Below are 24,474 nucleotides of genomic sequence, written 5' to 3'. Positions count from 1 at the left end.
TTTAGCAAGGTTTACAATCGATACAAAATATGCAGTACTGGTTTGGAACTCTGATATCCTTAAGGGAGGACGTGGGCGATGAATAAGAACTTCCTTATTTCTAAAGATATCTGAACGAAATTTAGACGGTGTGTTTATAACACAGACATAAGAGTAACCGCACAGTTTCATGGAGCTGTACGTGTTATTTCTCAAATTAGAAACATTTATTAAAATCCTCCATATCCATTACTTATCCCACGCCTGGAGAGCTTAAAAAAGGTAGTAGCAGTATAAAATGTGTTATGGTGGCCCCTGGATAGGTTCCCTAGGGCATAACAGAGCCCTTTGTCTAAATTTCTTTGTTGAAACATTATAGTACAACTTTGAATTTTATGGAGTCAATAAAACTTAAATTCATCAAAAATATATATATTTTTTTATAAATATATAACAGTTTTCTAAAAAAAGGGCTCTGTTTTGCCCTCACAAAGTTATACTATAGGAACAAAATAAAAAAGTGGAAGCTGTTTACAACTCCCTGTAACGCCGAATTGGAGCGCAGCGCTTGAGGAGGAGGAGGGAAGGGTACTGAGGGCCACGTGTTCTCGGGGAGGGGGGGGGGGTCACGTGACCCCCCCCTCCCCCCTCGAGGGCACGTGACCCACATGCCACCCCTTCGAGGTCACGTGACTCCCCAGGCCATGTGACCCCCCCCCCGGTCATGTGACCAAAATTTCCCCGCTAGATTTAGCGGGGAAATTTTTCCGTTAGATTTAGCGGGGAAATTTTTCTGCTAGATTTAGCGGGGAAATTTTTCCGCTAGATTTAGCGGGGAAATTTTTCCGCTAGATTTAGCGGGGAAATTTACCCATAATGCACCGCGCGGTTACGTCGACGGCGAAGCCGCTCAAGCCGGAAACGGGCGCCTAAGAGCTGCGCTCTAAAAAGACAGCACGAAAATCCACTGAGAAGTTTCCGACATATCGCTCGGACGAGCAGCCACAGCAGCAGTGGAAAACTCCATTCTGAGAAAACAGCCCTTGAAAGTTGCACACATGTTTTCGGTTTTAGAACAACCTTGCAGAGTAGTCTGAAGTGTTCTTGCACATGCACACACTCTTCTTGTTCCTCCTATCCAACTTCTCTCGATGTCGTTTGCTGGCCCTGTGCAGATGGAGGACCTTGTAATGCCGGTAGAGTTTGAGCCACATTTGGGCTACCGAATCTTGGAAGCAGAGTATGAGACGAAAGAGTAGGGAACCCACCTAGTAACCAAAAACCAGCTCCAATAGACCATTCTACTAAGGGCTCTTCAGGTTGTGCTATTTCGAACAACTGCAGCGCCATCTACGTACATCCAGGCATTTTGACGGACTTGCCGGGGTAGAAGAGAAAATGGGCATGCGCCCGATCCAGAGAGCAGACGACAAAGTGGCTGTTCTCAGCAGTTAAGCAGTTCCGGTGGGCTTTCCCACTGGGACTGCCCAAACGTCACGGCTCTATTCTCTTACTCAAGTAAAATAGTCTACTGTAAAGGACTTAAAAGAGTCGTCATCAAACGCTTTTCTATCTTTTTCCTGTCTAGCTTTCCTCCTCAACTCATAAATTGCGCATTCTACCAAACAGTTCAAGAAGACGGAAAGGGGGAGTCCCCTCTTGCTCGGACTCTCGTTTGTGTAATCCGGACACATCCATTGTCCCCCTAGAAGATTAGTCTGTCGCTCAAAATTCAGACAAAAGTTGCTTTCTCCACCCCATTCACCCCGAAGCTGACAGTGCTGTGGAAGCTACGTGCTCCTTGGGCCAGCCACACTTTTGCCACGTGATCACGCTCTCCCAAGCATACTCACACGCAGAGAATGAGGTCAGGTGATTTAAGGGGGGCGGCTGATTGGTCCGGCAAGCGATTAGCTTCCCCCACAATGTCAGCTGAGGGGTGAAGGGATTAAGTGAGCTCCGGTGTCGTGTGACGTTCCTTTGGGCCCGGGAAAGCGCTGCGGGGTGTGCGGATGTATCACAGTGAAAAGGCAGAGAGCTTACGAAGGAAAGGAGGTATGAAATAGTCCGTTGTGTTTTCAAATTTTCGTACCGAAAGTCAGGCTTTTGACTTTTTACCTTTCTTCTTTTGGCCCACTGAAAGATGTGCTATTAGTAAAATCTAGGGGTGTGCGAAAACCGAATAGTATTTTTCGAATCGAATACCGAATCGAATCAAGAAAGAAAAGCTGAATATCGAATCGAATATCGAATAGTGATTTTATTTTAGGAATTTTTCTAAGTGTGCTGCGAATGAGATTATTATATGTGCAGGGTATGTGCCTGTTGTAGAATATGCATCTTGTATGGAACAAAAGCTAAAATGTAAAAAAAAATTCTGGTGAAAAAAAAATAAAAGCAGCTGTTGTTGGATGTTGGGCACTAAAGATCCAATTTTATGACACAAATATAATTTATCTACCCTAAACGTTAAAAAAAAGACATTCACGCATGCCTTTTTTTCTTGTTAAAAGCACAACCTAACACTGCGACTTTTTTTATAAATATTTATATATATCTCAAAAAGGGGCATTTTGCGATATTTGGTTTCCATTTTAAGGAAGAAAAAGGGCACCTGGTATTTTATTTCACATAAATAAAGAGATAGGTGTTAAATCTGAGTGAACAGGCTTAAACAATATAACCTAAAGTAAGAAAAAAAACGTGGTTAGGTGGCGCAAGACACCGTCCAACTGCCGCTATCCATCCATTTCTCCGTCTATCTGTTCTGTTTTAGAGAGGCTTGATTTAAAAGAGGGAGCAAGCGAAACTGAAACCACGGAGACAGCTTCAGTGCAGAATGGTCGCGCGCGCATCTGTTGTGTTGTCGCGTGGAAAAAGGCGAGCAAACAGGAGGGCGACGATGCCTGCCGTACCTGCCCTGCCTGCCCGATCCCGATCGACGCTTTCGTCTTTTCGTCACCTTCTCGCACTTTGCGATTCAAACGCTGCTATCGAACGGTTGGAAACCCTCTCATATCTAGGCACACTATTTTTCCGTTCCGTTTCGTTCCAAATTAGAATTCACGGCTAGCGGTTCCAAAAGAATGACGACAATAAGTCGGCTGGTTTCATCGGCGTGGTTAACGTGGTTTTCTTTCTGTGATTGTGCAGTCGCCGATTTCTGTGAGTGCGGCCAAGTGTGTTTTGCAATGGTGCTTCAATTTGAAACGAGGGGCTTTACTCGTGAAAAGACTTGGGCATGGCGCGGGATTCGGGCCTGCCACAATTTCCTCTCTGGAAGGGCACAAACGGGATGTTTCGGTTGTGATTCTGTGTCACGATCGTGAGTACCTAAATCTGCGTGCTATAAAGTTTGTGGAGTTCTTTACTTTTCTTTTTTTTTTTTCTAATTTGTGCGTTAGATTTTTGTGGAATGGTAGGACCAAGAGCTGTTTTTCACATGGTCTGTCTAACATCATGGCGCTTACATCGGGAGAAAAAACGGCTTTTTTTGTCAGCTCCGTGCCGACCGCGCGTCTTTGGCCGAATATATTGAATATTCGAGTGACCGAATACTAGGAATTCGATTCGCGAATCGAATTATTCGGGAACTTTCTATTCGATTCGAATTTCGTATATTCACACACCCCTAGTAAACTCCCAATATAGACTGATTTATTCCAGCCCAAAATTCGTTTCATGGGCCCTTTAATTTTCACAAGGGCCTTATTTTCACGAATTTCGCAAATCGCCTACAATTCGCGAAAAATAGGTCCCGTGAAAAATTTCGGTATAATGTAAACACATTGGAATCTATATTGAGACCCTACCGCATCGCGAAAATTAGAACCTGTGAATTATTCTAGAACTTCAGCTTTACCCAAAATCGAAAAATGTACAGCCCGTGAAAAAAAAGTTGCTTACAGTATACTGCTGGGAAATTCCAAAATCCAAAGAGAACAAACATCACAGCCCTTAGAGTCTTTAGAAATGCACATTCAGCACACTCTATTCTAAAGCCCATACCTGAGCGCTGATGTCCTCCGGAGTTGCCTCTACAGCAAGATCCAGTGGTAAGCTGCCTTCCTGGCTTTCAAATGATTTTTCTACAAGAAAGGAAAAAAGAAAGTAAAAATGACGAGGTACTTGAGTGTCCTCCGACCAACATTTCGAGCACAGCGCAGCCCGCTTACGCTACTATTCAAAGTTTTACTCAATAAAAGAAGCTTTCCCTAGACGACAGTTGTTTCACCTGAAGAGCCAAGTAACCATTTGCATGACCCTTTGCATGAATACTGTGAACAGCTTCCCAGCACGACTGAATGTGCACTACAGCTAACCAAAGTGTGGCAATATCATACAGCACCCAATTGTGTTGGATCCCCAAGGGTCTAACATAGGATTGTGCTAATATTCAATTTTTCTAATAGCAATCTCAGATAATATGCTATTCAATATTCACATAGAGATGAATTGTGATATTAATTATTTTCGAAGCGTTAATTGCAGCGGGTTAGCCCTCTTGAGAGTGTTTTTTACCGAGCACTGATGCACTGCAAAGGAGCAACACCCACGGAGCTCGCTTCTGCGGGTGTTACTTCTCTGCAGTGCACAGGTGCGTGGTAAGAAGCGCACTCAACGAGGCTAATCTGCCGCGATCGGCACTTCGAAATGTCCAAATATGTACTGCAGTCACGTGCTTAGGAGAAATGCACACTTTTAGAGTGGGATGGTGCACACGCATTCCTGGTGTATATAAAAAGAAACGGAAACTATGTGAATGTTGGTATCTACACTGCAGTAAAGTTTTCAAAATTAAACTGGCTATTATATTATGCAGGAGTATGTTAGGCAGAGATACCCTGACAAGGAGCAATCATCATTAGTGATTGTCTTTTTTTTTTTTTTTTTCAGATTCAGGATTGAAGGAAGTATAATTGCATTTAGCAAGGAGATTTATAAGTGCCTTCTGTGAGGTAGAGCTGGGCATCTCATAGGCTTAATTTTATGTGAAATCTGTCCTTTGCTTGTCATCCCAACGCAGGCATTGGACTTCCTGAGACCACAGTCCATAAATATAGCTAGATTAAAATTACCTTAGCCTACAAATGGACAAGTGGAAGCTTGGGAACAAGCTTCATGAGTTCAGATAAGTTTTCCTTTAAGGATGATTCAGCAGCGAAAGGCTCGGAAAAACTATTCTATATTAAATTATAAAATATTTGGCCAGAACCACTATTTGCATTGAATTTGCTTTGACCTCACAATTTGCTGTTCGCACATGCCTAGTCTAACATGAATGAGCACGATAAAGAACCCTTTTCACAATGGCCTTGCTAAATCCTTTGAAAAAAATTTCAATGACCCAAAAAGGCGCTGGAGAATTCATGCATTGTACAGTGGTTGACATTAGAGCAACGCACGTGCACACTGAAGCAGGGCGAGAGCCGGTCGAGGCAAAAATTATGTTTCCCTAGAAAATCTCAAACACAAAGCGGCAAATAGAGAGCACTTACTTTTACATCTTGGGTGCTCATAGATTTAAGTTTTTCGTTTGGCTGTGCTGGACAGGGGCAAAATTCCGTCCATCTCTCATTTTCCGAGTTTCTTCATGCTCCTAATAAGTCTATCAGAGCAGCCTTCTTACACACATCCAGAGCAACATGGTGTAGCACTGTTTACAACTAAGCTACGCTTACAGCATCCAAACTCGCTTCCCCGAATCGTCTCGTAGGCACCACCATTTTGTTGCCCAGTGCAACGCAACTGGCAGCAGTTACGATTCCCAAATATGACCTCCTGTGCTTTAGAAAGCTTGGACAACATGTTTTTTCTCCACCGCAGACTTTTCTAACGCTTCTAGATAATGGAAAGGCATTTCCTCCAATGTCAGATAAAGCTTCAGATAACTGGCATCAATGATCTTAAGCCACGGGATGGCTAGTGTAGCCGACGTTGGCTAGTTTAGCCACTAGCCATGCTACATCCAGCCTTGCTGAGATCCCTCGGTACAGAGGGGTAAGTCCTAAATCCAATCCAATCCAATGGCTGATGTGTCGATATTCTGAAGCATGCTTATCGGTGGCTCCAGCTCCGTCTGCTCACCGTGAACGAGGGTTCTGGGGAATTCCCGCCCCGCTGACTGCCTGGGCTTGGCCAATCCACAGGCCTCAATGGGGCTCCAGCAGGGGGACATGGCAACCGACGAGAAGACGGCAGGCTCTCCTGAAAGCCGGGCACAACTCCCTCTCAACGCCCTCCATTAGTGGTGCTCGCCAAACTTATATGGAACGCACAAACCATGTCTTTTCTTGCAGGGACGCTACCCCGGACGAAGCCGAAAGACGGCTTATCGACATAGCACTTTGAAACGGTTTGCAAAGTGCCCTGTCCCGAGACCGTTGCTCGGTTGCCGCTGGAATGGCGCTCTCACGAGAAGAGACGCAGCTCGCATTTACCATGCAAGTTTGGTGGGCACTTTTTAGAGAAAGTCGCTTGAAGACCAGACGCAGAACATCGATATACAGTTACACAAAAAATCATTTTAGTTTCTCCATCTCCAAAAACGCGACAGTAGCCAACACTTCCTAGATAAGAGGGCCGTGGTACTACATTTACGCACAACCTACAGGAGGCCAATGTGGGGAACAGATGGAGCATGAGTGCCGTGTCAGCACTTGGATTCGACTCGTGCTTAATCAGCAAGAGGAGATGGTGAGGTAGCAAAAGGAGAGAGAAGGAGGAGCCTAAGAGAGGAGGACACTGCTTTCCGCATCTTGTTCAAAGGGGGAAGTCTTTGGAGGAACGAAGGGTGAAGGGGAGATGCGGGAAAGGACGAAGCATGTAAAAGCATAAAATGTAAAGCATATACTAAGAAAGTTGGCGTTTAGGATTTATTGGCTGTCCCCGGTGTTGCAACCTCACAAGAAAATTAAAAAGAGATCTGCGGTAGGAATCCCAGAAAGGGGACACGCGAGGCGACCACCTCCAACGTATCACTTGTGCAGAGTGTCGAATTTCAAAACTATAAATATCCCCAGCAAAAACGAAACACGGCGAGAATGAAACAAATATTGTTCCCCAAAGACATCACAGACAGCAACACCTCCAGGGGTGCACGCAGGTTCGCATTTAGGCCAGAACTTTCCAACGTATACCCACCGCCGTGCACATACAGTGGCAACCGTCAAAGGGTTAAGCAAATTTTTGCTTACCCCTCCAACGGTTGTCTATGAGAAGTTTCTTAAACATTCCCGATTTTCTGGGCATAGTCGAGAATTCGGATCAAGCGAGATCGGCCTGACGAGAGTCTATTGTACGGTGACCGTCACGTGGCTAAAGCCTGGTGGCCTTCGTTATATGAACCATGTCATGGGGCAAGCGCAGATTTCCTTAAGACCTTAGACGCTCAAAAACGTTTGGAAACGGCCGTCTGCCAAAACCGGTGTACTAACGCAGCGGATCCTTCCTCAATGCCTGCTTGGACACCCCATTCCTCGTTTGTCTAAACCGAAGCGTTTTCCGGAGCGGAGTCTTCCGGGGCTTTTTTGTAAAGACGGGCAGAGTGCACAGGACAAGCGCTCACCCTTGGGGAAGTGGGCGGCCGGCGGCTGCTGCAGGGGAGGGACGTTGTTGAGGTCGGGCAGGGCCGCCGGCAGCACCGGGGGTGGGGAGGGGGCCTCTGCCTCAGGCATCCACTCCCTCGAGTCCACCACGTGCCTCGCACACTCCACCAAGATGTCGTACGTCTGGGTCTTCTTCCACCTGCACCAAGCGGGGAACGGGAATTCAGTAACAAAACGTGCAAAGGCTCATTCAAAATCTGGAGACAGCTTTTGTGAACAGCCTTGGGCTGTCCCTCTGGCAAATCGAAGTGGTCATTTGCACCGCGAGGGGGCCAAGGGCAACCGGCCATGCGAGAGGTGCCCCGCTGCTGACAAAGGGCCGTTGCAGCATGTGACGCGGGCGATAACGGTCAGTACATGTCTACGTGTTGTTGAACCGGTGTGCTGTGTCATAACCCAACACGGGTAGCAGCAAGGGAATTTCCAAACCTTAAAAAAACTGGGTGGATGGGCAAATGTGAAGTCCGAGAGAGAAAACTGCAAAAAGAGGTGCGTTACGGGGTGCGCTACGCCTTTTTTGCAGCGTACGTGCGTCAGGCTTTGCCGTTTTACCCTGGCAGGCACGCATCAAGGATCTCCGCTATGCACCAGCATGCGCAGGTAAGTGGCTGACATGGAAGAACATCACAATTAGTTAGGGGTAAGGCGACCGGACGTCCCATTTTGGCTGTGACAGTCCCTTTTCAGAGGTGCATTTCTGCCATCCCGTCATATTTTCTGAATGAAGCCTCACGTCCCGTCTTCGTGGGAATGTGCGTGCATGGTTGTGAAATGAGTGCTAAGCGGGTGGAAGAAATCTAAAAGAATACATAATACATTTTATAAAAATAAAAACATAATTTAAAAATGTTACCTCCCATTTAGTAAATACAGATCTCTTTCTGGGTTCTGTCTGCAATACGTCCTGTTCGGGGCACTTTTTTATATTACTATAATTGGCATGCTTTGGTCTTTATTAAAAATTAAAAAGTAAGGTGTTTGGTATAAGGTGACCATAATCTATGCCATAGATTATGGCCCCTCTAGCCAAGGGGGCTCAGAACTCTAGAATGGGTGCCTGATACGTCCTCTGCTTGTTTTTCAAAAGTTCCAAAAAAGCAGATAAGCACCAATTGTGACATGGGTGCATGTTCGGTATTTTGCTGTAATACCATAGTCATCTCGGCAAGTGATCTCTGAAAAACAAAACTTCCCGCAGAAAGTGCAACCCAAGACACGCGTCCTATCAATAAATAAAAACATTCAAGCACTCACACTTCGGTAGAACAACTAGCATTTGAAATATGGCACCACGATAATCGCAATTCCACGATGTCCTCGACGAATGTCTACCCTAAAAGCATTTGCACGTGTATTGTGATCTGTGAATCAAACCGTCACACGCAGAATTGCATCTTAGGAGGAACGCCGCCGACACTCAAGTCCGATGTTCGTCTTCGTGGCATGGGCCGGCGCAACTTTGCAAAATGCTGACTCTGCCATCCTTTCGTTCTTTTTCTCCTTGAAATGACACCGAAAATGCACAGGCTGAGCGAGGGAGCGTCTTGTGAGGCGACTCGTAATGTGTCAACGGGCGACACGTCCAAACATGCGTGATGGTTTGCAGCGCAGGTGTTTAGCAGGGTGGTTACGCCGACGGCAATGGTGACGCCGCTATACGCGGAAATGGGCGCCTAAAAGCTGTGCTCTAAAACAGCGGCGGTTGCCGTTTCTTGGGCACGAAGCATGTGATTGGATCCGAGTCCTTGCGGAACGCCAATGTGGTTCTCGTTTTCAATACGAGCCAAGCAGAGTTCACACCGAACAGCGGCGCAGCCCTTGTGTCCAATCATGCTCAGTGCACATGCACAAACAGCAGTAGCAAACTCGAATACCGTATTTACTCGCAGAATGAACGCACTTTTTTTTCAGAAAAATCGATGCAAAGTTGAGGAGGGCGTTCATTGCGCTCATTGCGCCAGGTGAAATTTTTGAGTCCCTATTTGCTCCCATAATGAAGGACCGTTTATCCTGAAAAATAGAAGTAACTTCTTATCTCTTTGCACACGGCGCGGGACCTTGTAACCAAACTAAGCTGTGCAAAAAAAAAACAAAAAAAAACTCTTTTCTTTTTCTCTTAGTTCATTGCTGTTTTTTTTTTTTCTTTTTTGCCGTCTTTCGCAAGCTGTTTTGTTTGCTTAGGCGTTGCTTAGGCGAGGGCTCTCCGCTTATCTCCTTGCGCGCGGCGCACGACCCGACCCGACCCCCCCCCCCCCCCCCCCCCCCCCCGTAACCAAACTGCGCCCTGCAAAAAAAAGAAAAAAAGGTCCTCTTTTTTTTTTGTTTTTTCTCACTTCCGTGGATCTTTTTTTTTTTTTTTTTTTTGCCGCCTTTCGCAAGTTGTTTTGTTTGCTTAGAGGGCTTCTCCGCTCCTCTTTCTTACCTCCTTGCGCGCGGCGGCGCGCGAACCCAAAGTCCAGACTGCCCTGTGAAAAAAAAAAAAAAAAAGCTCCTCTCCATGTTTTTTTTTCTTGCTTCTATTGGATCTTTGCGAATTTTTTTAACGCTTTTTGCAAGGCGTTTTGTTCGCCCACGCTGCCCATGCATTCGCGACCTCGCTGCACCAGGATAGAAACGTGCGTTCATTTCGCGCTCGTGAGGGGAGGGGGTCAAAATTTTGACGTCCGAGTTGGGGCTGCGTTTATTACGCGAGTGAAAAAAAAAGTCCAAATTTTGAGAGCCGACTTGGGGGGTGCGTTCATTACGCGAGTGCGTTCATTGTGCGAGTAAATACTGTGATTAACTCGGTATCTACTAGATTGTGCAGTCTTTTGAAAAGGATCTACCCTGTTTTAAAATTGAGATTGCTGAACCCATCAACTTTGCAGTGCCCAAATCGCATTCTAAACTGAATGCTTGTGGACACACGAGGACCGTGTGATCGGGCAGGCCTGCGTGTCGGTGTAAACAACCCGGGCAGTCGGCAAAACATTTTCGGCCGCCTACAAGTTACGATTGAGTTGCAAATGACGATGACTAAATTCCAAGCCTCGGAGCTGGCTCAGGTGGTGCTGAGATGGAACATCGGATGTCACACGGCAATTTATTTTCTCAGAGAAGCAATTTTCGAACGTGGTGCTATAAATTCGAATCCTCGCAAACGATGTTATATCGACAAGGTTGTATCTAGGGTATAGGGAAGTGGCACATCTTACCTGCTGCCTATATGACACGCATTTTTCTCCTTCTAATCTCTCCGCTGTAAGCCTTTCCCCACTCTCCGCAAGCCGTAGCACCAAATGCCCAACATCTCTGTGAATTCGATTAACTCACGACGTTTCGCGTCTTTAAATATGTATCGTAATATCCCGAAGAAACTCAGGTGGAAATGAGGAGTAAGCTAACTTTCGGTGTCCGATAAAAAAAAAGATGAAAAAAATGCTAGTTTTAGAATTTTTGGCCTGCAAAACTTGTAATCGCAGCTAGGGGTGATGAAGCAAAAATGACTGTCCTTCCAAGTCAACAATGTTCGCTTGTTTTTCATTGAATATAAGTAACAAATTCCACCGAGGTCATCATTGGCCAGGGCCCTGCAATTACTAGATATGAACTATTTTTCGGGGTTTTTGAAAAAGTAGGTAATCATGCCTGGAATAGGGGTTGGTTATCTTTCAGGGATATTACGGTATTTAAATTTTGAAAATGCATGTTTCTCACAAAGGTGCCCTATTCACACAATTGTAGGTAGACGCATTTCTAAATTTTTGAAAATCTTAACTGAAAGGGTTGACTTATAATCGGAACCAAAGCATTCCACTGCTGGCAAAGCCGAAACTGTCACAATAGTGGGAACGCCTCGGTTTGCCACGGGTGCAGCCTGTAGCATTGCACCATTCTGTGTGCTTGTTTTACAACTACCATAATACAGTGCAACCCACTTACAACAATACCAGATCTAACAATGTACTGCTTCTAACGATAAATTTCTAGAGTTTCTAGACTGAAATCATCAGTTTCTAGTCCAGATACAACGATAATCGGTTATAAAGATTGAAATTTTGGGCTTTCTCATTATCGTTGTAAGTGGGTTGCACTGTGTCCAGAGAGATAGTCGACCTAAAAGCGAAAGCAAATCGGGTGAAAATATGGAGTAGGCTAACTTTCGCTGAGCGATCAAAGAAAATTTAAAAAATGCTAGTTTTAGATTTTGTGACCTGTGAAACTTGCGACTGCAGGGAGAGGCGATGAACCTTCCCAGTCAGCAATGTTCGCTTATCTCTTGAGGTGGCTAAGTAACACTATTTCTGCCAAGGTCACCATTGGCTAGGGCCAATGGTGACATCGGCAGAGAATACGAAATCCTTTTAAAAGAATGGGTGGGTTATTTTTCGGGGGCGGGGCATCTCTCGGGATGTTACAGTACTTTTTTCTCTCGTATTTTCAAACTGGTCTCGCAATTTGCATGGAACAAAGAAAGGGGAAAAAAAAAAAAAAAACACTGTCAAGCTGGTGAACTAACTTCATAATGAAAACTCGAGACTGGGCAAAAATTTAAAAAAGATAGGGCGAGCTTGATTGTTTCTTTGTTTGCCCCAGTCTCGGGTTTTCATTATGAAGTTAGCACTAGAGGTGCGCGAATACCGGTTTGAATTGAATAGTAGAGTGCCATCCTTATACTCTTTTTCACCCCAACTTGTGCACCGGAGGCTCCACCTCTACAGGCCGCGCATTGGCCAGTCACCGTCGCACCACCACGAAGCGCTCCTCCGCCATTTTTGAATCAAATATAAACAAAAAAGTGTCTACAAAGAAAAAGTTCTATAAGAGCGTCGTAATCGTGATAATCCAATCATCTTAAATAGGGCTTATTATGTAGCACGTTTTGAGCTATAATTTTTCATATGTCCAAATTTATTGGTGTGATTCTTTTTAAAATACGAATCGCACGCAGTCGCTGCGTGGTGACTGAGGCCCTACTGACTGCGTTCGTTTGTTCACGGAAGAGTGAGTCGTTCACAAACAGAATTGCTTTCTTAATAAATACAGCACTCCCGACTTGGCTAACATCTTCTCTCAAATAAAACAATTGTACCGTCAAACTGTCCACTTAAACGGCGCAAGACTTGCAGCCTGAGTGTCTATTTCTTTACTTCTGTTGAATTTACGAACGCGTCCGGTTAACTCGGTGACGTCATGTTGTTGTTGTAGTCGGGGAATCGAATGCTCGACGCGCTCGGCCCGATTGCGTTCTTCTTCTGCGTGTTCAGATATTTTTTACAACTTTATCGTTCTGTTTTATTATTCAGCGTATTTCCTTTGTGGATATCGTTGAGGTAGTGTCCATGGCTCCATCTCCACCGCCGTCGAGACGTAAGCCAGCCGCCACGACACCTATAAATTTGTGGAAGAAGCATCGGCAAGGACGCAAGCTCTCGAGCGATTGCAAGCAGATGGTTCTTTCCGTGTACGCCAAGCTGCGAGAACAATACCCGGACAGGTTGAGGAACGACTTATACCAGCTGACGTCTGAGTATACTGGCGTCGGAGCACGGACAGTTGTTGCCATAAAGAAGGAAGCCATCACGAATTCCGGGCTCCTTCGAACTCCAACTGGTAAGCGCCCAAAGTCGGTTGGCACCCGTCGTCGCCTGGTCCAGTACGACTCTTTTGTGCTGTCTGCGTTGCGGTCCTGCGTGCACGGCTTCTTTCGAAGGAACGAAACCCCGACCGTCACGAAGATACGCGAAGCCCTCATTGAAGCGCTGAAGGATGATGAGGTCGCCGTGGAACCGAGTCCATCGACTGTGTACCGTCTTTTGCATGACATTGGGTTCGAGCTGCAGAAGAGGAGTCGCAACTCTCTTCTCATTGAGAAGGACGACATCCTTGTGTGGCGTGCGAAGTACCTCCGCTCAATCCTGAAGTTTCGAGCAGAGGGTAAGGCGATCTATTATCTCGACGAAACGTGGGTCAACGCCGGACACACCGTCAACAAGATCTGGGTCGACACGACGGTGCGTTCTGCCAGAGACGCAGGAAATCGCGGCCTCAGCACCGGTCTCAAAAATCCATCTGGCAAAGGCAGCAGACTGATTGTCACTCACGTTGGGGGTGACCAAGGCTTTGTGGAAGGTTGCCTCGACATTTTTCATGGAGTGAAGTCGGGCGATTACCACGACGAGATGGATGGCAACAGGTTTGAACATTGGTTTGACTTGTTCCTGACCAAGGTAGAGCCAGGAAGCGTTATTGTAATGGATAACGCTTCCTACCACTCAAGACGCGTGGAGTGTGTCCCCACGAAATCTTCAACCAAGAGTGTCATCCAAGAATGGCTAAGCTCAAAGGGAATTGACTGGGACAAAGACATGCTCAAGGTGGAACTAATTTCTTCAGTCTCCCAAGTGCGACACAAGTTCCTCAGCTACCGAGTGGACACACGTGCTGAAACTGTTGGGTGCACGGTTCTTAGGCTGCCCCCTTATCATTGTGAGCTGAATCCCATTGAGCTTATCTGGGGGCAAGTGAAGAATGAGGTTGCACGAAGCAACTCGTCTTTCAAACTAAAAGATGTGAAGGTGCTTCTAGAGCAGGCAATCAAGAATGTCACGAAAGACAACTGGACCGCTGCTATACAGCATGTTAAGAAGATGGAAAAGCAGTTCTGGGAGAATGACAGCCTGTCGGACAGAGAGGTTGCACCAATCATCATCGAAATCAATGCCGGAGATGTCAGCGACGACTCCTATGAAGATGAAAGCTGCGATGAAGTTGTCTCTGGATCAGGCCACCCACACATTCCAGGTGTGGAGCCACTTAATATGTAAGCAGTGTGGCAAAGTATTTCTTCCATTGTGCTCTCCGGGAACTGCTGGAGGCCCACGTGAAGCCTTCTCTGCGTATAAGGCGGCCTGCCTGTGTGGGCTGACTCCCGAGATCTGGTATGCAACCCTGCCTCTCCGAAAACGGCTGCAGCAACACGACGAGGCGGCTTCGGAAGCCCACTTGAAGCGTTCTCTGAAAACAAGGCGGCCTGCCTGTATGGGCTGACACTCGACATCTGGTATGCAACCCTGCCTCTCCGAGAACTGCTGCAGCAACACGACGAGGTGGCTTCGGAGGCCCACTTGAAGAGTTCTCCGAAAACAAGGCGGCCTGCCTGTGTTGGCTGACTCTCGACATCTGGTATGCAACCCTGCCTCTCCGAAAACGGCTGCAGCAACACGACGAGGCGGCTTCGGAGGCCCACTTGAAGAGTTCTCTGAAAGCAAGGCGGTTTGCCTGTGTGGGCTGACTCTCAACATCTGGTATGCAACCCTGCCTCTCCGAGAACTGCTGCAGCAACACGACGAGGCGGCTTCGGAGGCCCACTTGAAGAGTTCTCCGAAAACAAGGCGGCCTGCCTGTGTTGGCTGACTCTCGACATCTGGTATGCAACCCTGCCTCTCCGAGAACTGCTGCAGCAACACGACGAGGCGGCTTCGGAGGCCCACCTGAAGAGTTCTCTGAAAGCAAGGCGGCCTGCCTGTGTGGGCTGACTCTCGACATCTGGTATGCAACCCTGCCTCTCCGAGAGCGGCTGCAGCAACACGACGAGGCGGCTTCGGAAGCCTACGTGAAGCCTTCTCTGAAAGCAAGGCGGCCTGCCTGTGTGGGCTGACTCTCGACATCTGGTATGCAACCCTGCCTCTCCGAGAACTGCTGCAGCAACACGACGAGGCGGCTTCGGAGGCCCACTTGAAGCGTTCTCTGAAAACAAGGCGGCCTGCCTGTGTTGGCTGACTCTCGACATCTGGTATGCAACCCTGCCTCTCCGAGAGCGGCTGCAGCAACACGACGAGGCGGCTTCGGAAGCCTACGTGAAGCCTTCTCTGAAAGCAAGGCGGCCTGCCTGTGTGGGCTGACTCTCGACATCTGGTATGCAACCCTGCCTCTCCGAGAGCGGCTGCAGCAACACGACGAGGCGGCTTCGGAGGCCCACTTGAAGAGTTCTCCGAAAACAAAGCGGCCTGCCTGTGTTGGCTGACTCTAGACATCTGGTATGCAACCCTGCCTCTCCGAGAACGGCTGCAGCAACACGACGAGGCGGCTTCGGAGGCCCACTTGAAGAGTTCTCTGAAAGCAAGGCGGCCTGCCTGTGTGGGCTGACTCTCAACATCTGGTATGCAACCCTGCCTCTCCGAGAACTGCTGCAGCAACACGACGAGGCGGCTTCGGAGGCCCACTTGAAGAGTTCTCCGAAAACAAGGCGGCCTGCCTGTGTTGGCTGACTCTCGACATCTGGTATGCAACCCTGCCTCTCCGAGAGCGGCTGCAGCAACACGACGAGGCGGCTTCGGAAGCCTACGTGAAGCCTTCTCTGAAAGCAAGGCGGCCTGCCTGTGTGGGCTGACTCTCGACATCTGGTATGCAACCCTGCCTCTCCGAGAACTGCTGCAGCAACACGACGAGGCGGCTTCGGAGGCCCACTTGAAGCGTTCTCTGAAAACAAGGCGGCCTGCCTGTGTTGGCTGACTCTCGACATCTGGTATGCAACCCTGCCTCTCCGAGAGCGGCTGCAGCAACACGACGAGGCGGCTTCGGAAGCCTACGTGAAGCCTTCTCTGAAAGCAAGGCGGCCTGCCTGTGTGGGCTGACTCTCGACATCTGGTATGCAACCCTGCCTCTCCGAGAGCGGCTGCAGCAACACGACGAGGCGGCTTCGGAGGCCCACTTGAAGAGTTCTCCGAAAACAAGGCGGCCTGCCTGTGTTGGCTGACTCTCGACATCTGGTATGCAACCCTGCCTCTCCGAGAACTGCTGCAGCAACACGACGAGGCGGCTTCGGAGGCCCACCTGAAGAGTTCTCTGAAAGCAAGGCGGCCTGCCTGTGTGGGCTGACTCTCGACATCTGGTATGCAACCCTGCCTCTCCGAGAGCGGCTGCAGCAACACGACGAGGCGGCTTCGGAAGCCTACGTGAAGCCTTCTCTGAAAGCAAGGCGGCCTGTCTGTGTGGGCTGACTCTCGACATCTGGTGTGCAACCCTGCCTCTCCGAGAACGGCTGCAGCAACACGACGAGGCAGCTTCGGAGGCCCACTTGAAGAGTTCTCCAAAAACAAGGCGGCCTGCCTGTGTGGGCTGACTCTCGACATCTGTATGCAACCCTGCCTCTCCGAGAACGGCTGCAGCAACACGACGAGACGGCTTCGGAAGCCTACGTGAAGCCTTCTCTGAAAGCAAGGCGGCCTGTCTGTGTGGGCTGACTCCCGACATCTGGTATGCAACCCTGCCTCTCCGAGAACGGCTGCAGCAACACGACGAGGCGGCTTCGGAAGCCTACGTGAAGCGTTCTCTGAAAACAAGGCGGCCTGCCTGTGTGGACTAACTCTCGTCATCTTGATTGAAGCCCTGCCACTTCGAGAACTATTGCAGCAACACGACGAGTCGGCTCCGTTATGTTGCACAGAAATATTAAACACCGAGCCATGTTCAAGACGTCGTTCCATTCCCTTCTCGTCTCCCAGGCTAATATTGCGGGATTTAGCATGTCTTCAGCTTACACCGGCTTGTGTGCACGCATCTGCTAGTTCCTCTTAGATTGAATCTTTATTTAGGCAACAACATACAAACAGTCGTTGCCCAAGAGCTGACACAAAAGGCAAACAGAATTGCCTCACGAGGCGCCGCCCCCCCCTCCCCCCCGCTCCCCCTCCCAATCACAAACATCATACACACTTGTCGTACACAATATAACAGCATAATAAGGGTACAGCAAAGGTTACAGAATAGACTTGCACAGCAGAATTCAATTTTAGAACACCCCTGGCCCCAAAGACGCCAGAAATGCAGTTCGTTGAATGCAGAGTACACAGGAAGTGCCCGAGGTCTAATTGAACAGTGCAGGTCTACAGAATTTGCTTGTGTTACCAGTTTTTGGCTCATGAGCTTACATCACATTGTAAACCTAGGACACAGGACAAACACGAAAGGGCCTTTTACTGTTTGTCCTGTGTTCATCCTAGGGATGTACAAAATACGAACTTCAAGAAGGTTATGAGTCGCAAAGATGCAGGGCTGTGGCACTGCAAACAAAAGCTGCCACAAGTACATTCGCTATACACAAATGCATGCTGGTGCTGTCCCAGAAATATTTTATAGTGATTCAAAGGATTAGACCTGCAATGAAGTGACATAGTTCCGTACTAAAATAAGTGGATGTGGGGCGGTCAGTTATAGTGCCCAGATGTAGTACAGCTGCATCTGTTTTCTCGAAGGTAAGAGAACTGGGAACAAACAATGCAAGCATTGTAACAGGAAACTGTTTTGGGCAGTACAGTACAATACCGAAATTGTTCGTTTTAGGGGGTTTTACCATGGGGGAGGGGGGAAAGAGAACAACCAATGCTGTCTATATCCACCATTTGATCATACAATTTTTCGACTTCGAATGCTACATGTCATCGCAGCAAAAAAGCAGGGGCTAGAGGAGCTGTGGACAGTGGCCTGCAATGAACACAGAACATGAACCAGAGCTACTATGAATGTGGTATGCTCCTTGTTACCAACAATAAACCTTGTAGATATACTTGCAGTTTTCTTGTTGACTGATTATATTACTATAACTGCTCATATTAGACCAACAATATTGTATAACTGCTCATATTAGACCACAATTCTCACCACTCCACATTCCCGGCTTTGATGCAGTCGACTTCAGCTGCAGAAAACACGTTTTACACTATTTTGAGAATCTGCTGAGTAATCCGCCTGTTACAGCAATCTGGCACTTTACCAGTCATTTCCAAATGCTGTCGGACATCTCGCATGCCTATCGCGGTGCAGCAGAGAGCCGTTCGCGGGCGTGGTATTTGACGCTGGAGAGACTGAAATCGCAAGCTACCAGTTCAAGAAGCAAACAATTTAAACTTTTTCAACAAAACCGCGACCGTAACGTAAGGGCATGTCACATACCAGGCAACATAAAAAGCGCGAATGTTGCGCGGCAGCGAAGTTGCAAACGCGGTCCGCATGCCTGATTGAAAGCGATGGCGACGAAGCGCGACGATAGCTGCAAATCATGTTTTCTATGCATCACATTTCCTTGCAACTGTTGAGATGCCGGCCAGTGCGGTTTGATAGCACAGACTCCCGCTCTTTCGCGAGCGACCTGAGCGACCGCTACGAATACGCACGCCACAAACCTGCTTGCAACCCGCTGGCTGAATCAACTGTCAACATGCACTCTGACTCCTCCCAGTGGGAGTGCGGGTGAGGACACCCGGCACTCTGGTTGGTTGGCGCACTGATACAATTCTCTTTGAGGAGAATTCGCCGGTGCACAAGTTGAGGTGAAAAAGAGTATAGCTGTAACCCTCTTAAGAAAACCGCTTGTCATGTCTTTTTCTTTTGCTGTGAAGGTGACGAATGATGCAGCGCTATTCGATTTCAACTGGTATTTGCACACCCCTAGTTAGCACGGTATGGGCGAAATACACGGTGGCAAACAACACGCAAAATGAATGGCCTCATGCCGCGCAGTGCAGCGTCGAGTCCCAGGTGGGTGGTGACAGTTGAAGTAAGAGCCACGACGGAATGGACGATGGAACAGCCTCATTCCCCCTGATTGTGTGGTCGCGCACTCTTTGTTTGAGTGGTTTGAAGAACACCGTACGACCGTGCTGAAGGGTGGCCTAGGGTTTCAGCGCTCGTTTACGGCCAACTGCGCTGCTGGACGTAAGTTTGATGTTTTAATATGGATGGTGTGCCAGTGGCATCTGCAATGGCACAAGATCTTTCATTGTGAAAGAAACGAAGAGGTTTTTACGGGCCGAAATTTGGACGCTTTCCGGAGTTAGAGGCAAGGCTTGCAACACACGTCGCAGAAATGCACGATCGGACTCTGCCCGTGATGCGCAACGTGATCACAGAGCACGTGCGGAAAATGCTGTTGTTCGTGAAGTGCACGAGATTTCGTTGGACGACGACGTGCTTTGGGAATGTAGCAGTGATGACGACGAGAACAAGAGCACCAGTGAGAATTAATAATAATTTGCAGACATGTTCACTGTGGAATGCACCCTTAGAAAACAAATGCAAAGAAAAAAATAAAATTTTTTAAACAGCGTTGATGGAAAAAGGATGTCATAAAATAAATTTAACATAAAAAAATTAAAATTTTTAGAGCTTTGTTTACGGCGAAAAACGAATCTGCGGGAGCCAGCGAAAAAGTGGCTACTAGTTACGTGGTATACTGGAGTTGTTAAGCGTCGCCGCAAGTTACACCGGAGCGTTGCATGCTGCCGCCGGAACGTGTTTTTTTTCTTCTTTATACGCAAAAAGTAATTTTAAATATTGTTTCAAATAAAAGAAGAAAAAAAAACTTCACAAGTCTTATCCAATCAATAACAAAAAAACTTAAAAAATTAAGAAAAAGTAATTATCATCATCATTACTTAGCAACTTTTTTTCACAACCCCGCTGGAAGGGAACATGGCGCGCCGCCGCCATCACTTTTTGACCAGCGCACAGGTCTATCATGTGGCGCTTGCACTCTTTCAGGAGCTTCCTATAGGCTCAAAAGTTACTTATTAATCTTTGTCTTATTGTTGCACTTAAAATGAAAATTAATAATGAACTTTTAGAGCTTATAGGGAGCTCCCGAAAGAGCGCAAGCACCACGTGACTATGGTGGCCAGTCACGTGACTCTAGTAGCCCCTTTTCCGCGGGCACCGACTACAAATTTGTTTCAAGTCTTAAATATAGCTCGACAAAAAGTTTTCTTTCATAGGAAAGTAATTTTATGACATCCTTTTTTCTTTCAGGCTGTTAAAATAACTTTTTTGTTCCATTGCATGTCTTGTAAGACATTCCTTTTTTTTTTTTTTTTTATTTTACTAACATGCAAGGGGGTTGACTTAGATTTCAGCCATATGGTACCACCACCTAGATATTTCACCTTTTCCTCTAGGTGCACATAAATTTATTTCAATACAATTCTTTTCCTTAAACCTTCAAAAATTTTAACTCGCAACCCAGCGATGTCCGTTTACAGTTTAAGCTCGTTATAACAGACCTTGATTTTGACCAAGATTTCAATCTGTTGTAAAACAAGTATGTTGTATGCAGACATGAAGTTGAGTCAATGGTACATGGAGGAAAACCAACCAAACTTCACGAATAGGTATGTTATATCCAAATGTCTATTGTAACCAGGTCTGTTGCAATGAGCTTAGACTGTACTACCTCTGCACGAATTTTCGTCTGCCACTAATCACTATCAATCATGTTTTCCATTAACCCCTCATATTATTTATTCTTGCATATTGTTTGATTTTGTTTTGTGTTATGTATAGGGCAGGGATGGCCAGGCTGACCCGGCCTAAGAGTCGCAAACAAAACCGCGAAACTTCCAAGAGCCGCAGGGAAGGGAAGGGGGGGCAAACTTGTCCAGAGCAATAAACAAAACGAAGTACTTTCAATCTATCCGAGTCAAAAGCAGTCCAATTGTGTGTACGGTAGCAGTAGCACAAGGCTACCAAACCGCAACCTGTCTTTCGATTTAAAACGCGTTCCATTTCTCTTTTGGGAAAAGTGCTCCTCTGACCAGGAGGGTGGCAGGGGAGGGGGGAGAGAGCCACAAGTCGCACTTTAACACGTGAAGAGCCTCATGCGGCTCGTGAGTCGCAGCTTGGCCACCCTTGGTATAGGATAATTTTTTTAGAGCGCAGCTCTTAGGGGCCCGTTCCCGGCTTGAGCGGCGTCGCCGTCGCCGTCGCCGTCGCCGTCGGCGTAACCGCGCGGTGCATTATGGGTAAAATTCCCCGCTAAATCTAGCGGAAAAAATTTCCCCGCTAAATCTAGCGGAAAAATTTCCCCGCTAAATCTAGCGGAAAAAATTTCCCCGCTAAATCTAGCGGAAAAAATTTCCCCGCTAAATCTAGCGGAAAAATTTCCCCGTCAAATCTAGCGGAAAAAATTTTCCCGCTAAATCTAGCGGAAAACTTTCCCCGCTAAATCTAGCGGAAAAAATTTCCCCGTTAAATCTAGCGGAAAAATTTCCCCGCTAAATCTAGCGGGAAAATTTCCCCGTCAAATCTAGCGGAAAAAATTTTCCCGCTAAATCTAGCGGAAAACTTTCCCCGCTAAATCCTAGCGGAAAAAATTTCCCCGCTAAATGTAGCGGAAAAAATTTCCCCGCTAAATCTAGCGGAAAACTTTCCCCGCTAAATCTGGCGGAAAAAATTTCCCCGCTAAATCTAGCGGAAAAAATTTCCCCGCTAAATCTAGCGGAAAACTTTCCCCGCTAAATCTAGCGGAAAAAATTTCCCCGCTAAATCTAGCGGAAAAATTTTGGTCACGTGACCCGGGGGTCACGTGACCTGGGGAGTCACGTGACCCCCTCCCGAGGTCACGTGACCTCTGAGGGGGCACGTGACCCCCAAGGTCACGTGACCCCCCCCCCCCCCCGAGAACACGTGGCCCTCAGTACCCTCCCCTCCTCCTCCTCAAGAGCTGCGCTCCAATTCGGCGTTACAGGGAGTGGTAAACGGCTTTCACTTTTTCCCCCATTCTCACAATAGCCTCGGAAGGGCTGCAGTGCTTTAAAATAAAATTATAAAAACCTAATCTTGTTTTTTTGTAGATTCTTTCCCGTGCAGCGCAAATCTGCAAACTCCCAGAGTGAGCCCAAAGGATGCTGGACATACCTCGATGAGCTCAGCTCTGCCTCCTTGGACGCAGTGACTAGGAGAGGATGGAGGCGGGTTCTCTGCAGCAGAGGCTGAAATTGACAGACATGTGGCCTCAAGATTCGAGGGAAGAGTTCTGCAAAAGAATAGGAGATAAGATAAAAGCCCACCACATAACCTTGTATACTTACGCAGAGATTGCATTACAATGCCAAGTAGCATTGCTGAGATATTGGTAGCCCACAGTAACCAAATCTTGAAGTCTAGAGCAGGGATTCCCAAACTTTTGTATCTTCTCTCTCGAATCGCTGCCGAGAAACCCCCTCCCGGTCTCGATGCAGTAAAGCAGCACAAACCCTACAGACCTCGTAAAAAAATAATGCACATACAAGGGAATGTTTACAGCATAGTTGTGGATCAGTGGACAGCCCAGATCTTCCGAACCAGTGCTTAAATTAGGAGAGAGTTTTTTTCGGGGGCAGGGATGGCGAAGAAAATGTGGAAGCTTGGAGGACCCCGAGGGTTTGGGGGGGGGGGGGGGGGGGGCGGGGGGCACACTTCTGGGTTCTAGGATTTCTTCAGAACACCCTAATGAATTTCTCCCCATGAGAGCATTAATTTCTCCCCATGAGAGCATTTGGTGATGCACAGTATATATATTAGTTTGAGGTGAAAAAATGAAAGACATTTACAACAACCTGTAATGCCAAATTAGAGCGCAGCTCTTGAGGGGGAAGAGGCAAGGGTACTGAGGGGAGAGTATACCCCTCTTCCCACCGCCTCACATTCTCATCATCCCTGCTACTCCTCCCCTCTTCCCTTCTCCTCTTCCTTCCTCCTCCTTCTCCTCCCTGCACGTTGCATCATGGGAGATGTCCCACAATGCACCGCGCGGGACCCTCGTGATGTCACGAGGGTCCCGTGCAGTGCATTATTGGATATGTCCCATAATGCACCATGCGGTTACGCCGACCGCGACGCCACTCAAGCCGGAAAAGGGCGCCTAAGAGCTGCGCTCTAAAAAACAAGAACACGGTTAACATTTCTCCCGGACGCCCAGAGCTCCAGTACGGTGGACACCCACCCTGATAGTCTTGGTGTAGATGGCAAAGTTCTCCCGGCTGTGGTCCTGACTGCCATAGTATCCCCTCAGGTAGGCCAAGAAATTGCAGGGGTACATGCCATACAGGTGCTGAAAGAGGGTCTGCAGGCCCAGCCGCAGGTAGGACAGGTGTGTGTCGAGGATGTGACCTGAGAGGAAATGGGTTCCCCGCGTTTCCATATTTCTCTCACATACCAAGGTAAAAATCAAAAGCAATGTTCGGAAAATGGTTGGTTTATTAAATGCATAGCACCTATAAAGTCAGCTCTCGAGGGTTTTCGTGTCTGTCACAGGTCATGGAGTAGCTAAAAAAAAACTTTGCTTTGCTTTTCTAGTATTGGCCCTAATTTTTTGTGAGGGCACTCATTTTGATGTAAAGCAGGTGCAATTTGTGATTGTTCAATTAAAAAATGTGACTTTCGTGACTTTCTGAGCTTTAACTAGTATACTGTCAGGAAGCTTAGGTGATATGTTTTCCTCCATCGGGGACTGTTTTAATATTTCCTGAGGTTGGAAAGCAGCTTCCTGCGATTTCAGAAAAAACTTGAGTTAACTGGCAACAATGATTTTAAGAACCAAGGTGGGAGTTTGGTTGCTCTAGAGCGTAGCCCATTTGGTTGCTTCTAAGGAAAAAATTAAAATCTGATACTTCTCCGCCTGCTTTCGGCCACATGCGTGCAAAATGCTCTCGGCCACACGCCACGAACGCCCAACTTGAAATTCTGTTAAAGAACCGACGTAAATCACGAGCACCGAAATTACTATTGGTACGCAATAAATTAATGAGCATAGATGAGCCTAAGGAGAGTGTAAGAAAGCAGACCGGATTACCAAATCCCATTTTAAAGTCGAAAGACTGAAAGAATGGTGCCGATGATGTTTTCCCCAATTTAAGGGGGGACTAGAGTAGGTTTCGAGATCATCAATTTATAATGATAAGTTGATAGCTCAATCTACCAGCTCTAGGCGTCCAAAAAACCCGAAATCATACTCATGGATGGCCGATTTTTCTATTAAAAATTTAATCAAAGATTGTGACATGCCCCTTTGTCTGTGCCTTGAAGCAGACATGAGGCGGGGGGGGGGGGGGGGGGGGGGGGGGCGGCGTTTTATGGCATTCTCAAACAATAATTGATG

The 24,474-nt window shown here is 47.3% G+C and overlaps 1 protein-coding gene across 4 annotated transcripts in view; it reads right to left on the bottom strand.

Annotated features, from left to right (window-relative positions):
- The window catches only part of LOC115313145 (hamartin), a 73,214-nt gene that overhangs the window by 40,207 nt on the left and 8,533 nt on the right, over positions 1–24,474 (bottom strand). For all 4 annotated transcript variants that reach the window (XM_029972063.3, XM_029972064.3, XM_029972065.4 and 1 more), the window contains exons 5-9: positions 23,320–23,486; positions 22,254–22,327; positions 7,547–7,725; positions 6,067–6,186; positions 3,988–4,067 (exon numbers count right to left, since the gene is read on the bottom strand). In XM_029972063.3, coding sequence (XP_029827923.2) covers positions 3,988–4,067; positions 6,067–6,186; positions 7,547–7,725; positions 22,254–22,327; positions 23,320–23,486 — 620 coding nt within the window. The remainder of the gene's footprint in view (positions 1–3,987; positions 4,068–6,066; positions 6,187–7,546; positions 7,726–22,253; positions 22,328–23,319; positions 23,487–24,474) is intronic.

This window comes from Ixodes scapularis, unplaced genomic scaffold, assembly GCF_016920785.2.
Source record: "Ixodes scapularis isolate PalLabHiFi unplaced genomic scaffold, ASM1692078v2 PGA_scaffold3__209_contigs__length_174095766, whole genome shotgun sequence".
Classification (NCBI taxonomy): Eukaryota; Metazoa; Arthropoda; class Arachnida; order Ixodida; family Ixodidae; genus Ixodes; species Ixodes scapularis.
Note: the sequence above shows the minus strand (reverse complement) of the source record. Positions and strands in the feature narration are given on the sequence as shown.